Source organism: Zootoca vivipara, chromosome 13, assembly GCF_965207765.1.
Source record: "Zootoca vivipara chromosome 13, rZooViv2.hap1.1, whole genome shotgun sequence".
Lineage (NCBI taxonomy): Eukaryota > Metazoa > Chordata > Lepidosauria > Squamata > Lacertidae > Zootoca > Zootoca vivipara.
In genome coordinates, this window is record NC_142596.1 from 53,493,555 (window position 1) to 53,508,135 (window position 14,581).

At 50.8% G+C, this 14,581-nt stretch overlaps 1 protein-coding gene across 1 annotated transcript in view; it reads right to left on the reverse strand.

Annotated features, from left to right (window-relative positions):
• The window catches only part of KATNIP (katanin interacting protein), a 33,424-nt gene that overhangs the window by 16,243 nt on the left and 2,600 nt on the right, over positions 1 to 14,581 (reverse strand). The window contains 10 exon segments of the mRNA XM_035131801.3: positions 1,160 to 1,372; positions 1,735 to 1,807; positions 2,464 to 2,573; positions 5,509 to 5,705; positions 6,891 to 7,031; positions 7,380 to 7,632; positions 9,869 to 9,991; positions 11,405 to 11,539; positions 12,739 to 12,842; positions 13,845 to 14,014. Of these exon segments, the coding sequence (XP_034987692.3) occupies positions 1,160 to 1,372; positions 1,735 to 1,807; positions 2,464 to 2,573; positions 5,509 to 5,705; positions 6,891 to 7,031; positions 7,380 to 7,632; positions 9,869 to 9,991; positions 11,405 to 11,539; positions 12,739 to 12,842; positions 13,845 to 14,014 (1,519 nt within the window).

Consider the following 14,581-nt stretch of genomic DNA (forward strand, 5'->3'; position numbering starts at 1 on the left):
GCTTCTCCTTGCCTGCCAGTTCCTTTTGATCCTGCTCCCCCCACCTGCGCACTTTGACCTTCATGGGTAAGAGGGCCCTGGCATGGAATGCAGCAAAGCTGGGGCTCCCCCCCCCCCAGCCAGGCCTCAAAGCTACCTCCCAAGAACAGCCGCAGCCTCCCCTAGGGAGGCTCATCCTCGCCACTCCTTGCAACAAGCTGAGCAGGGGGAAACAAAACAAATGCTTAAAACAATCATAATACATTTTTATTTGTATCCCGCCCTCCCTGGCCAAAGCTGGGCTCAGAGCGGCTACAACAAGTAAAAATAGCACAGTGTACATAAAATCGCACAATCAATTAATGAAAATACATTCTAAAATCACTTCAGAATCAAATTAATGGCAACCATTGGGCTACAGTTCTATGAGGATTACAGAAGGAGAGCGGGGCCAGACTGTGCCTTGGCCCAAGGCCTGGTGGAACAGCTCTGTCTTGCAGGCCCTGCGGAAAGATGTCAAGTCCCGCAGGGCCCTAGTCTCTTGTGACAGAGTGTTCCACCAGATCGGGGCCACGGCTGAAAAAGCCCTGGCTCCGGTTGAGGCCAGCCTGACCTCCCTGTGGCCCGGGATCTCCAAGATATTTTTATTTGAAGACCGTAAGGTCCTCTGTGGGACAAAGCAGGAGAGGCGATCCCATAGGTATGAGGGTCCCAGGCTGTATAGGGCTTTAAAGGTTAAAACCAGTACCTTGAACCTGATCCTGTACTCCACCAGGAGCCAGTGCAGCTGGTATAGCACCGGGTGAATGTGATCCCGCGGTGAAGACCCCATAGGGAGTCTCGCCGTGGCATTCTGCACCCACTGGAGTTTCTGGGTCAGTCTCACGTAGTGTGAGTTACAATAATCAAGCCTGAAGGTGGCCATCGTGTGGATCACAGTCCACCCAGGGGCAAAAAGCAAGGAAGCTGTGCATGAGATTGGAACAACCCTGGTGTTTCTGTGGAGGGGGCTGAGATACGCTGCATGGCCCACTCTCTGTCGTGAGGAGTTGAACCAGGAGAACCCCCGGAGGCAGGTGCTGTTTGAAACCCACCACAGGGCATTTGCTGAAATGGAGGAGGGGCATCGCACCGCCCTGGAAAGGCAGGTGAGCCCTGGATCCTGCGGGAAAGAGCCTACCTTGGAGTTCCTGTTGACCAGGCAGCCCAGCTCTCCTGGCGTGTCAGCATGCCGGATGTCCACGTCGTGAGGAGACACAAACACTTTGGCGTGGTGCAGATCAAAGAACTCCACTTCCGTCAGGCCCACCCTGGTGGCGTTGCCCCAGTTGGAGAGGATCTCCACAGTGATGTAAATGGCATCCCGGACCTCTCTCTCCAATTCCAGCTGGCCCTAGGAGAGGGAAAACTGAGAGGCCGCCCCTACAGGTGCTGAGGCCCCAAGGTGAGCAGCAGGAAGGCGAGGGGAAAGGGCCTTCCGGGGGGGGGGTCCTGACACATAGCCCCTCTGTCCCATACCACACAGAGCAAATTGTGCAGCCATGCCAAGGGATCCGTTCTTGAGCCTGCCATCCCAACCCTGGCGTGGCCCGTCTGCCTAGAGCAGCCACTGGCTGGAGGCCCCTTTCCCAGGCGAGGCTCCTGGGGCCTTCATCCCACCTGAGGTCATTTCACTTCCACTACGGGGCCTGGGGAAGAGGATGACTCGGCGGCACAGCTGTGGCTTCTGCCACTCAGAAAAGCCTCCTTCCCTACCAGCACTGGGGGGCTGCGGCAGGAAGACTGGCTCTCAATCTCTTGCAGCACTTTCAGAAGCTTCTTCTGTTGCCTGAAATAGGGAGCAGAACAGTCACAGGCCAGACTCTGGCAGGAAGTCCCGGGACGGACAACTGCCTCACCCTTCAGGCCAAGACCTGGACCACCTGGAGAATGAGGTGCAGCTCTGCTGACTCGGCTGAGGATGGGCAAGATCTGGGCTACCTTGCCAAAGATTGGAAACGCTCTCAAGAGTTAGCAAACTGGCCTGAAACTCCAGGTCTGTTCCAGGATCATTTTTGTTTAGGAGCAGGTAGGAATGTGTCCCCCTCGGGTATGACACCGTGTTCCCCACCTGCAGGCATTCTGGCCCAGACACTTCCATGTGCAACCACCGCCAGTGTGCTGAGCCCAGTCCCCGGACATCCCTCTCTTGCTGGGCATTCGGGGAGGAGGAGAGCCAATGGCCCCAGCACCTCACCTCCAACCTCGGAATCGGCCCCACAATGGACCACAACCTCTGCCCCCCTCCCGTCGACACATCCTGGATGAGGCCCTCACAATGGCACCTCGTGAGCCGGTGCTTCTTCAACATGGGCAGGATGACAAGGGGACCCAGCAGAGACAGGGGAAGGCACTAGGGGCTTACTTGCCCATACCAGACCCCCTCCCCCCGCTTGGCTCAGAATTGCCCCTGGAAAAGGATTCAAAATAAACCCACACAGCCACCTGTTTCCTAGGTGCCCAATCCTCTCCATGGCCGTGGAGACGACGCTTCCCTCCTGCAGCTTTTGAGGAGGCTCATTTGTTGCAGACGCAGGTGGCAAAGGCGAAGGCAGCTGCGCAAGGGGGAAACACAAACACAACAGGTCACGAGGTCGCCACCTGGGAGCTCCAGAACAAGCTTAGGCCGGACAAGTAAAGCATCTAGGAGGACAACCTGGCCATGCATTTGCAGGGCACTTTGGTAACCAAAGGTAAGAGAGTGACTTGGCAGTCACATGTGCACCACTGTTCATCTTTAGAGGGCCTGCGAGGGCTCAGGGGGACACTCCCTTCATGTACGGATCACCCAGGAGGCTGGCAGTCAAAATGTGGCACTTCCTTCCTCTTGGGGGCTGCCTGAGGTTAAGGGCAACGTGGCCCTCCCTCCCTCCCTCCCTCGATAGCAGACAGGAGCCAGCTGGATGAGCGCTTAGCCCTTTGGTAGTGGAATTTGCTGCCAAGGAGTGTGGTGGAGTCTCCTTCTTTGGAGGTCTTTAAGCAGAGGGTTGACAGGCATATGTCAAGAATGCTTCGGTGGTGTTTCCTGCTTGGCAGGGGGTTGGACTGGATGGCCCTCGTGGTCTCTTCCAACTCTGTGATTCTATGATTCTAACCCTTCTTCAACAATGGCAAGAGGACAGCAGCTCTCCACCACACTGGAGGGCAGAGACTAGCTCAAGGAGAGAAGGGCAAGCTCCCTCCTGCAAGACTGCTCTCTGCCACCCAGCAACTGCAACCTCAGGCAAAGTGCTTCACTGCACCAGCTGGTGGGACTGGCCCTGAAGAGAACTTCAGGTGGTTAAAGGACACCTGGTTGCCAGCTTGTTCCTCCTCCACCAACATGGGATCTGCCCTAGATCTTGGTTCCAGTTGTCTCTACACTAGGGTTGCCGCACGTCCGGATTTTCCTGGACATTTATTTTTCTTCTTTTTCCTCTTTTTCCAATTTTTTTGTTTCCTTTTCTCTTTCTCTGTTTTTGTTTTCATTTAGTTTAGTTTATCTTATTGTATTATGAAAAAACTTCAATAAAATATTTTTTTAAAAAAAAGAGAAAGAAGAAGAAATACTCAAAGAGAAGAGAGTCCAAGATGGATGGGAGTTTCTTAAAGATGAAATATTGAAGGTACAAAGGCAGACAATTCCAGCAACAAAGAAAAGTGAGAGGCACCTTTTACAGATGACTTGCGATGTAAGAAGGGAATGTATAAGAAAGGGAAGAAAGGGGGAATCCTAAACAAGGAGTGTCCACAAGCAGCCAACACTTGCAGGATGAAGGTCAGGATGGCTAAAACTCAGAATGAGCTCAGGCTTGCAAGAGAAGATGCTCATCAAATTGGCAGGTGTCACCAAACTGCCACAGAAGACAGAATCTGAACTCAAAATGAACTTAGCAGATTGGCAAACTGGGCGCAAGCCAACAAAATGAATTTCAATAGGGACAAAGGTAAGGTTCTGCACTTAGGCAGGAAGAACCAGATGCACAAAAGTAGGATAGGGGACACCTGGCTTACTAGCAGTATATGTGAAAAGGATCTAGGGGGTCTCTGTAAACCACAAACTTAACATGAGTCAACAGTGTGATGCAGCAGCAAAAGAAACTAATCCAATTCTAGGTTGCATCAACAGCAGTCCAGTGTCCAGATGAAGAGAAGTAATAGTCCCACTCTATTCTGCCTTGGTCAGACCACACCTGGAGTGCTGTGTCCAGTTCTGGGCACCACAATTTAGGAAGGATGTTGAGAAGCTGGAAGGTGTGCAGAGGAGGGTAACTAAAATGATCAAGGGTCTGGAAACAAAGCCTTATGAGGAATGGTTGAAGGAGCTGCGTAGGTTTAGCCTGGAAAAGAGGAGACTGAGAGGAGATATGATTGCAATCTTCAAATATCTCAAGGGCAAGTATGGAGTATGGAGCAAGCTTGTTTTCTGCTGCTCTGGAGGTCAGGACTCGAACCCATGGATTCAAGTTACAAGAAAGGAGATTCTGACTAAACATCAGAAAAAACTTTCCGACAATAAGAACTGTTTGACTGTGGAACAGACTCCCTTGGGAGGTGGTGGACTCTCCTTCCTTGGAGGTTTTTAAGCAGAGTTTGGATGGCCATTTGTCAGGGATGCTTTAATTAAGATTCCTGCATTGCAGGGAGTTAGACCCTTGGGGCCTTTCCTACTCTACAATTCTATGATCCCTCCCTCTCTGCTTGCACTTGGGGGGGGGGGAGAAGTTTGTGCTCCTTTTGGTTCTTCTCACTTGGACAAGACTTCCGTCTCCGAGGGCTTCTTTGAATCTGCCTGTTAACCATGCTGGCATCCTACTGGCCCTGGAGCTGCCTCTCCTGATCTGCACTATACTCTCCAGTTGAGCTTTCATACAACTCCAGTGATTTGGCCCTCTTGACTCTTGCCTTTTTAGCATTTCGGGAGAGTTTCCTCTTCTGAAATCAAGTGTGACTCTGTGGCAGTGGCTGGCAACAGCAGACAGAGACAGTGCAAGGAAGCAGGTGGCTTCTCTCCCCAGCTGCTGTTCCAAATCACTGCCACTTTAGCACACTTCTGTGCCCAGCAGCATTGCCCTAAATTGACCTCTGCACCCTCCTATTCCCATGCAGTGGGTGAAGCCACTTTTGACTGTTCGAGCTTTCGCTTTTGATAAACCATTTTGCCTCTCGTGTCCCCCAGCCCAAGGAACTGCCCCTCTTGTTTTCCAAATGACCCCTTCCTTCTGCTAAGTCACAGAGGGAGCCATCGGCGCCGTCCCCCCGCAGCTGACTATATTCAGGATCAAGCAGTGGGAGGAGCTCACTCTCCATTGGCATGAAAGCGCCAGTCGTGCAAACTCTTCCAGGGCTGCCCTCAGCAGCTGGGAAGGGGTATGCAGTCCTCAGCGTGGCACTGGCAATCTATCCATCGTCAGCAGAGAAAGCTTGCAGTGGGCAGGGCGAGGGTGGGGTGGGTGTACTCAGGGAGCACCAAGTCGCTTGGTGGGGAGAGAGACGGCTTCTGCTACTGACCTCAGCAGAAGTGGCTGGCTCCAGCTCAGCCCACAGGGGCCCAGCCTGCAGCTGCCTGCAGAGAAGCTCCTTCCGGAGGGTCTCGTTTTCTGCCTGCACCGCCTTCAGGACCACAGAAGCCGAGCGCACAGGGTCTTTTTTCTCACACACATTCTTCCGGGTGGCTGAGAGAGGCCTTTCGGATCGGCTGATTGGCCCTGATGCCCAAAAGAAGCAGAAAAGACTTTCTGACCATTTTCTCAAAGAGCAAGTGAGTCCTGCCCCAGGCAACCCCAGGCTAAGGCTGAAAAGCCTCCTGTGCCACAGGATAGGAAATGCCGGGGGGAGGAAGAGGAGGAGGCATGTCTTGTCTGTGATGCACAGTAAGGAAACCCAGGGCTCTCCCATGCACCACCCAGGGCAAGATATGGACCCTTCTCCCTGGCACAGTGGCGCAAGCCTCCAGCCCCACAAGGATGTCAGAGAGGCCAAAGCAGCTGCCGCTCAGCTCCAGCCATTTCCCCTTAACTAACACTCTGCTGGGTGTAAGGATGTGACTCCAGACCTAGAGCAAAGAGCTGAAGTGGGCTCCACTCAGGTCTGAGCAGCAGAGGGAGAAGAGGACGGTCAGGGCCCTGTGCCACTTCCACCAAGTGGGGAGGAAAACCTGCCAGGGAAGAGGCAGAGCAGGCATGAAGGAAGAGACAGACGCTCAGGGGAAGCAGAAAAACCAGCATAGAGGAGGAGAAGGAGGAGGAGGGCATTACCTTGAAAAGGTAAGGATTTAGCCGAAAAGGAGGGACACAGCAAAGAGGGAAGAAAGTAAACAGAGTAGCCTTTTGAGAAGTTTGTAAGCTGTCAAGAGAGGTGGAGTCAAGAGGCATTTCTCTGATGCCAGGGCTGTGGGAGCACATTTGAAAGCTGAGCTCTTTGAGAAAGAGAAAGGCAGAAAGAGCGGGAGAAACGTGTGCAGCCAAGAAACCTGTGAAGGGCCGTTTGTGGAGAACAGATTTGAGCAAGATGGCGACTTCTGGGGGCTGCTTTGCAAGCCAGCCTTCCCAAACACTGGCGAGCTCTTGGGGGTTCTACATCCGTGCCGTGCAATGCTTGAAAATGCTATGTCACAAGAGAAAGACGTCAGTCGACTGCCAAGAGGCATGCCCAAGTCACGCTCCCTTTCCTCTCTTCTCTCGGCAAGGAAGGCTGTTGGCTTTGTGTGCCTCGCTAATGAGATCCCAATGGGCTCCCCAGCGAGATGGTGATACATGCCAACGAGAGCATGAATGCAAGCAAGCAAGCAGCACACCCAGCTGGGCCCTTGCGAGGGAACAGGACCTGCCTGTGGTCCCTTTTTATCCTCAAACGTTTAGGCGTTGCAATGAAACAACCACCATCTCCCTTACTGGAGGGGGTCTGTTCCTGATCCTCCTGGTGCAGGCACCCAGCGGAGAGCGGCCGAGCCCCTTGGCTACCAGGCTTGGTGGGGACGTAGGTCTCAGCGCTGCCCTTCCTTTTTGCAGAGAGGCTCCGCTCCTTCTTCATGTCTATGGAAAGAGAAACAGAAGTGATGCCCAGGCTGGCTTCCTTGAGGAAGGCAGCACATGCTCATGGGGAATGGAAGAGGAAAGGCAATCAGGCACTCCCCAAGGTACACGGGGGGGGGGGCACTGTTTCTGAGACGCTGCCTATTTTGGTACCGTGAGAGAATGGGAGTGGTGGAAAACAAGGCTAAATGCCAGCACATCACCTTCCACCAGCACATCCACAGTCCAACAAGACAAGACACAAAAAGGGAAAGGGAGATTGGCAGAATTCTCTACAAGCAACACAAAAGACACTCTCTCTTTCCTCTCTGGTCCAAGGCAGGCAGAGTTAGCTCCCTCTGGACTTACTTTGGCAGTTGGGCTTGAATTCCAGCACCAGGAGAGAGGTGGGCACAGCTGCTACTGCTGCTGCTGCTGCTGGGGAGTCTCCTGCGTTGCTGAGGAGAAGCCCAGTGCCTTCTCCAGAAGACTCAAGGGGCTCCTCTGCCTCCGAGGCCCCCGCAGGCACGTCCTCCTCCACAGAGTCCGAGGTCTCCCCTTCCGAGCCATCTTCCTCCATTCTCTTCTGACTCACGCTGAACTCCAAGTTCTGCCGGAGTTCCTGCCACAAAATTCCAGAGAGCCAGGTTGAAAATCTCACAATAAAAAAAGGATCCACATCAAGGCTGCTACAGGGTATCTGTTTACCTTGCAGGAAACCACAGGAAACTCAATGTGACTCTGCTCTGGGTTGATGTATGTAAGATTCTGCTATAAATTCCCTTCCATATCCAACATGCTGCGACAAGGAAGAGGCCATCAGGAGGCAGCTGCTGTTGCTGGGAGCTGTTAGCTCTATGCAGGTCCCAGGAACTCCCAGAATCACAGCTAGGAGAACTCGGATGAGTCACCCAGCCAAAAGAAAGCAAAGCTTGCAGAACGAAGCTCAAATCCTCAGTTCTCTGCACCTCTTGTTCTACCAGAGCTTGTTTACTTCTTCCTCATCCCTTTTTCCTTGTGTGTTTTGTTGTTTAGACTCAGCCTTAGAGGACTGTCTTACCAGTGATCATTGCAAAGTCACTCTGGGAGACTTTTTGGCTGAACAAGAGGGATGAGTCTTGCCTAGCCCTGACCTGTGACCCAACACAGAGTCCTCAGAGGACGATCCAAGCACCCTACAGGTCGAGGACCCTGAGCAGCAGGCAGGGCCTCCTGGGTCTGAGGATCGCCCTGAGAGGCCCTTCAGGTTGACATCTAACAAAAAAAACCAAACAAACCTAGAACCACCAGAGGAGGTGGAGCCACCCCACAGGCCTCGAGTGCATCAGGGCATAAAGCTTCAGGTCCAGATCAAAGAGCACTAGCATGTATGCACCTATGGACCCAGGGTCATTGGTCTCCTTGTGAGGTGGGTGTCTACTCATGGTTAAGCAACCCCCGATATTCCTTCACAACCAGCAGCTGCGCTCAAGGTGTGGTCTAGGAGGTCAAGGGACATAAGGCCTTCCTCTTAAACAGTGCAGACTGCTGACCCCTTGTTGCTTACAGCTTGAGTCTAGTCTGCCTTGCTGTGCCTTGCCTGGCCTCCCTGGGATACCGGTATTATTGACCTTGGACTGTTTCTGGACCTTGACTCCGGGTCAGGTCTGGACCTAGACTGATGCTCTGTGCTTTGCCTTGGTTTGAACAGACTGTGCTGCATGAGGCATCCTGTCCTTGTTGGCGAGTACTTTGGTGAAGGTTTCTATACCTGGGACCCATCCCTGCCTCAGCCATTGAGGGTATCCTTTGGAGAATGACACAGGTAAAAAGGCTGCCAATAAATAGGACAGCATGCAGATGAGGGAGACTAGGACTGCAACCCTAAACACGTTTACCAAGCGATAAGCCTGATGGAACACTTGCAGTAAACACAGCTAGGGTTCTGCAGTAAGAGAAAAACCAAAGGCTACTGAGGGAGAAAGACCCCTCTCTCTTTTCCAACAGGGTATAGAATCATAGAATCATAGAATCATAGAGTTGGAAGAGACCACAAGGGCCATCCAGTCCAACCCCCTGCCAAGCAGGAAACACCATCAAAGCATTCTTGACATATGCCTGTCAAGCCTCTGCTTAAAGACCTCCAAAGAAGGAGACTCCACCACACTCCTTGGCAGCAAATTCCACTGCCGAACAGCTCTTACTGTCAGGAAGTTCTTCCTAATGTTTAGGTGGAATTTTCTTTCTTGTAGTTTGAATCCGTTGCTCCGTGTCCGCTTCTCTGGAGCAGCAGAAAACAACCTTTCTCCCTCCTTTATATGACATCCTTTTATATATTTGAACATGGTTATCATATCACCCCTTAACCTTCTCTTCTCCAGGCTAAACATACCCAGCTCCCTAAGCCGTTCCTCATAAGGCATCGTTTCCAGGCCTTTGACCATTTTGGTTGCCCTCCTCTGGACACGTTCCAGCTTGTCAGTATCCTTCTTGAACTGTGGTGCCCAGAACTGGACACAATACTCCAGGTGAGGTCTGACCAGAGCAGAATACAGTGGTACTATTACTTCCCTTGATCTAGATGCTATACTCCTCTTGATGCAGCCCAGAATTGCATTGGCTTTTTTAGCTGCTGCATCACACTGCTGACTCATGTCAAGTTTGTGCTCTACTAAGACTCCTAGATCCTTTTCACATGTACTGCTCTCAAGCCAGGTGTCCCCCATCCTGTATTTGTGCCTTTCATTTTTTTGGGGTATCAAGGGTATCAAGGAGGGGCTGTCACTGTCAGGGTGGGGGCACCTAGGAAGAGCTATTGTTTCATCTCGTCAGGGCTCTGGAGATGCTGGCCACCAGGCAAACCCAAGTCTGCTCACTACCTTCATGTCCTCCATGCTGAGAAGCAACTGTTCCTTTTCAGCATAATTGCTCATGCTTCGTTTTGCCCTTGGAACGGAGAGGATATAGCCACTGGGGGTTGTGCTTTCTGGAGATTTGAGACTCTGGAAACAGACAGAGAAGTAGCAGTAAATAAACTTCCTGATGCTTCTCTGCTTAGGAGAGGCAAATTGCCAAGAGCAAACCCTGGGGATGCTGCCAACATCCACCAGACTTCATTTCCGACACAAACTCTGCAGGGCAAGGTAAGCATCTTGGAGGCAGTTTCTGTCAGGGAGAAAAAAACACCATACTTGCAAAAACTGCTGAGAGGGGAGGAAGTTAGAGGTACAACATCGTGTGCAAGCTTGGCGTTCTTCACAGAGCACCAGCAAATGATACAGGTTCCCTGCGACATGTTCCTTCTTCCATAGCTGCAACCTGAAACCTGTACAGCATCTGACAGGCCTCCTTTGAATGTCTCCTGCTTCCTTCCACATTCCAGCTAGAGGCTGAGATCAGCCAGCTTTTTCCCTCCACCACTCTTGCTTTGTTTGCCATCAAATCTGACAAAGAGGAGAACTTTTAAGCTTGCACACTATTTTGACATTCTGGTGAGCCTAATGTAGCTACTGCCCTACTACGGATTTTTTAGTGTTACCTTAAATTTTGTTTAAAGTTGCAGACCACAGTTTAGCACAAAATAAAAACCAAACAGCACAAAGGTAAAGCAGTCGATCTTCATGACACATGCAACAGCTTGTGTTGCTGCTCATGAATGCAAGACCCACAATGGATCCAGAAGTTTTGCTGGAGACATCACCTTCCTGCAAAAGACCCAAGAAGTAATATTTGAAAACTAGCTGAACCCAGCCACGCGTTGCTGTGGGTCATCCCTGTGACTCCCCCCACCCCGTCCCGTCCCGACCCATGACCCATCCCGAACCTGTCCTGCCCCCACCCCCAACCCAGGCGAGCCCCCACCTCCACTCAGCCCAGTCTGCTGTTTCGCTCTTCCCTGCAAACCCAAGCTGAGCTGTTTTGGAGAGGAAAGCTTTTCTAGCTGCAGTACCAGTAGAGTCGCCACTAGAGGGCGATGTTTTGCAACCTCTCATGTTCCTATTTTTCTGGCATTTCCCAAAAAACATGTTTTTACCTGTGATAGGTGTGACATCTGTATAATCTAAGTTTATACAAACACTCGCCTATTTGCATGTGACGTTGTGTCCAAATTTCAACGCAATCGGTCAAGCGGTTTCGGAGAAAAGTGGAATATAACAAACATGGGCAGAGTACATTTTTTTTATATATAGATGCTAAAATTCCTTGGCTGGGTGGCTAGTTTGAGTCTGTGCATATGTACACACACACATGCAAATGTGTGTGTTTGTGTGTGTGTCGTGATCTTAAGAAGAAACAAGGCACAAAAATCAATGTAAGACGCTTCTTGGAAGGCAGAGAATTGTTTCCCGGCGTTAGTGCTAGGGTTTCACCCTCAATAATAAAAGATGCTTTTTGCAAAATGGTGAGGCACATACCTGGCCAGCGTCATCCTGTTCACAGTCACTTGAATGCGAGCTTAGGCTTTCATAAGGTTCAAAATCCTCAGAGTACTCTGAAGGAGGAGAGACATGGAGTTTGGATCCACTTTCTGTTTTGATCTGCACTGCTTTCTAGAAAAGGGAAAACCCCATTGTGTGTGTTGTTTGACTCTTTTGAGGAATAAACAGGAATCTGCTACTGCCTTCATGCTGGCAAGTATCCATTGTAATCCCACCAGCTATTATTTGGCTGATGTTCAATGCCCACTCTTGCATCCACTGGGCTCTGGAATGTCCTTAATCCAGTCTAATGGCCCCATTGTTTTCACACTTTCTCTTGCATGCTTTTGGCCCTACATTAACAAGCTGAATCCCCTAAGCGGGGATCAAACCAACAGGCTAGAAGGCTTGATGTGAAGAAGAAGAAGAAGAAGAAGAAGAAGAAGAAGAGGAGGAGGAGGAGTAGTTTGGATTTGATATCCCACTTTATCACTACCCTAAGGAGTCACAAGGGAAGTGGCTGGCACTTTGGGTTAAACCACAGAGCCTAGGGCTTGCCGATCAGAAGGTTGGCGGTTCGAATCCCTGTGATGGGGTGAGCTTCCGTTGTTCAGTCCCTGTTCCTGCCAACCTAGCAGTTCGAAAGCACGAACTGCAAGTAGATAAATAGGTACCACTCCAGCGCGAAGGTAAACGGTGTTTCCGTGTGCTGCTCTGTTACGCCAGAAGTGGCTTGGTCATGCTGGCCACATGACCGGGAAGGTGTACACCAGCTCCCTCGGCCAATAGAGTGAGATGAGTGCCGCAATCCTAGAGTCGTCCATGACTGGGGGTCCCTTTACCTTTATGGAGTCTCAAAGCGGCTAACAATCTCCTTTCCCTTCCTCCCCCACAACAAACACTCTGTGAGGTGAGTGAGGCTGAGAGACTTCAGAGAAGTGTGACTAGCCCAAGGTCACCCAGCAGCTGCATGTGGAGGAGCAGGAAAGCGAACCCGGTTCACCACATTACGAGTCCACTGCTCTTAACCACTACACCACACTGTCTCTCAATGTGAACCTGCAATGAAGGGCTAATGTGGTGCAATGGTTAGCCTGAGCGTCAAACTTGGACTAGACTACAAACTCAGCGCCCAGCTCTACACCTCCCAAGTTAAACTTCCTTTTTCATCTTCATCCTCCAGGGACATTTGTTCCAAATGGGACACTCCTTGGCTCCTGCCGGCTTTCCCCCTCACCCCAGTGATCAGTTTAAAAGCTGCTCTGCCACTTTCCCCAACTAGAATCTGGGGCCATCGAGGAGCCAAGCGTATGCACCCTCCTCCTCCCTACCTGGAGCCACCCTCGGCGCTGGATTTTACTTGGTGCACTTTGCGTGCTCCTCCCTTGCAGCTTGTCGTCGTCGTCGTCTTGTAACAGGGCTCTGGAACTGGAACCTGAAAAGAAATTTGGGGCAGTCTTGGAAGAAGGAGGGTTCAAAGGCCGTCAAGTGCCATTCCCTGCCCCGAGGCAAGGCTTTCAACTCACAAACTCTCCTACAGATTATCGTGTGCTCCAAGGACAGAGGGGAACACGGTGCCAAATGTGGGAAAGGCTCACATCCTGAGGTTACCGGGACTAGCTGCTCTGTTAGCTCCTGAGCTGCAGGGCAGGTGTATCCTCAGCTGCACTGCGGGTTCTTGGAATTTAGAAACTGTAGGGGGGAGGGGCACACCAGGCAAGGGCGGCCCATGTTGCATTCTGGTGCTTCCTTCCTCTCCCAAAATACCTTCTGTGTCAGCTGACTAGGGAGCAGCGCTGGTAATGGCAAGTATGGGACACCAGGCAGTGAGCCTGGCAGCTTATGCCCCTTTCTCACTATATGCTTCACCACACACACATCACAGCTTTCGTTAACTGTACAAAGGACTTGAAAATGGGGACTAAAATGGACAGAGATGATGCTGTAGCATCTTGGAGGCGGTACAGTTATTTGAAGAGAGTTACTGTAGATGCAAATGGGAGGATGGGGTCAACTAGAATAAATTGCCTTTCCTAAGCTGGTTTCTATCCTAGGCTCTGCACATGGCAGAAAGCCTGTGTGCCCAAGCAGAGAAATCTACCCTTCAGTGGAACAATGCAGGGCAGATGGAGTCTGCTTTTGACTGGGTGATTTACTAAAAAGCTAGAGATTCCCTCAAGTACACCAACGTGTGTCAAATTCACAAACAAGGTGGTGTGATCAGGAGAACCTCTTAAGAGCTGAGGGATGAGTTCTCTGTTGAGCCTTCACTCTTGCTAAAGACAAGATTGGCCCAAAGTTTTCTTCATTGAAGGATTCTCAAGGCCAGCAGATACGAGGTGGCACACTGGAAACTGACCACCAGCTTACATTCTGCCTACTCCTGGTGCAGCAGTGCAATGGCGTTTCAATAAGGTTATGTCACGAAGGAACTCACAGTTTCCCCTTGCTGTTCGTGTGCCACTTCTGAAGAAGCTCCGAGGGTTGACTTTCTGACGATGGTTGGCTAGTTCGGAGTTTGCTCCGTTCACATACAGAATAAACCCTTGTTCCAGCTGCTCCAGCTTGATCTGCATAGGGTCCTTTCTTCTGAGCTCTTTCAATATCCTAAAATATGCAGCACACCAATTTTCTGATTTGAGGGTTCTCCAAGGATCACGTTCTCTCTACAGAAAATGCTACCATGCGGACATCTGTGGTGATGCAGAAGTCTCCACAAAGCCATGATGGAGATCCTCCTACAAATAGCTGAGGAATACCATCAAAATTTATCCAATGGGGGAGCACCGAGTGAGAGAAGTAGTCTGCTGAAACCTGCCTCTGCTCAGAGTGCAGGGGCTGCTAGATTTAAGGACAATATAGACTCATCTTGCCCTGGAAGGAGGAGTTCCTGGGAATTCCCAAGATGGACTGTTGAGTTTACTAAGCTACTGCTTGCTTTTCTACAAACCTGTTGTTTATTGATATTTTAAATCAATAAGCTGGCTTTCTGCCTTAAAAAATGCTATCCAAGAGTCACCCCCAAGTTCATGTCCTTGTCTGCAGTCTGCTTGTGTAGATGATTCTTGCAGGAAGATCTAAGCAGGAAGACCTTCATGGTCTGAGCCAGATTCTTTCCTGACAGGATTTATTTATTTATTTATTTATTCATACATACATACATTTCTTAAGCTA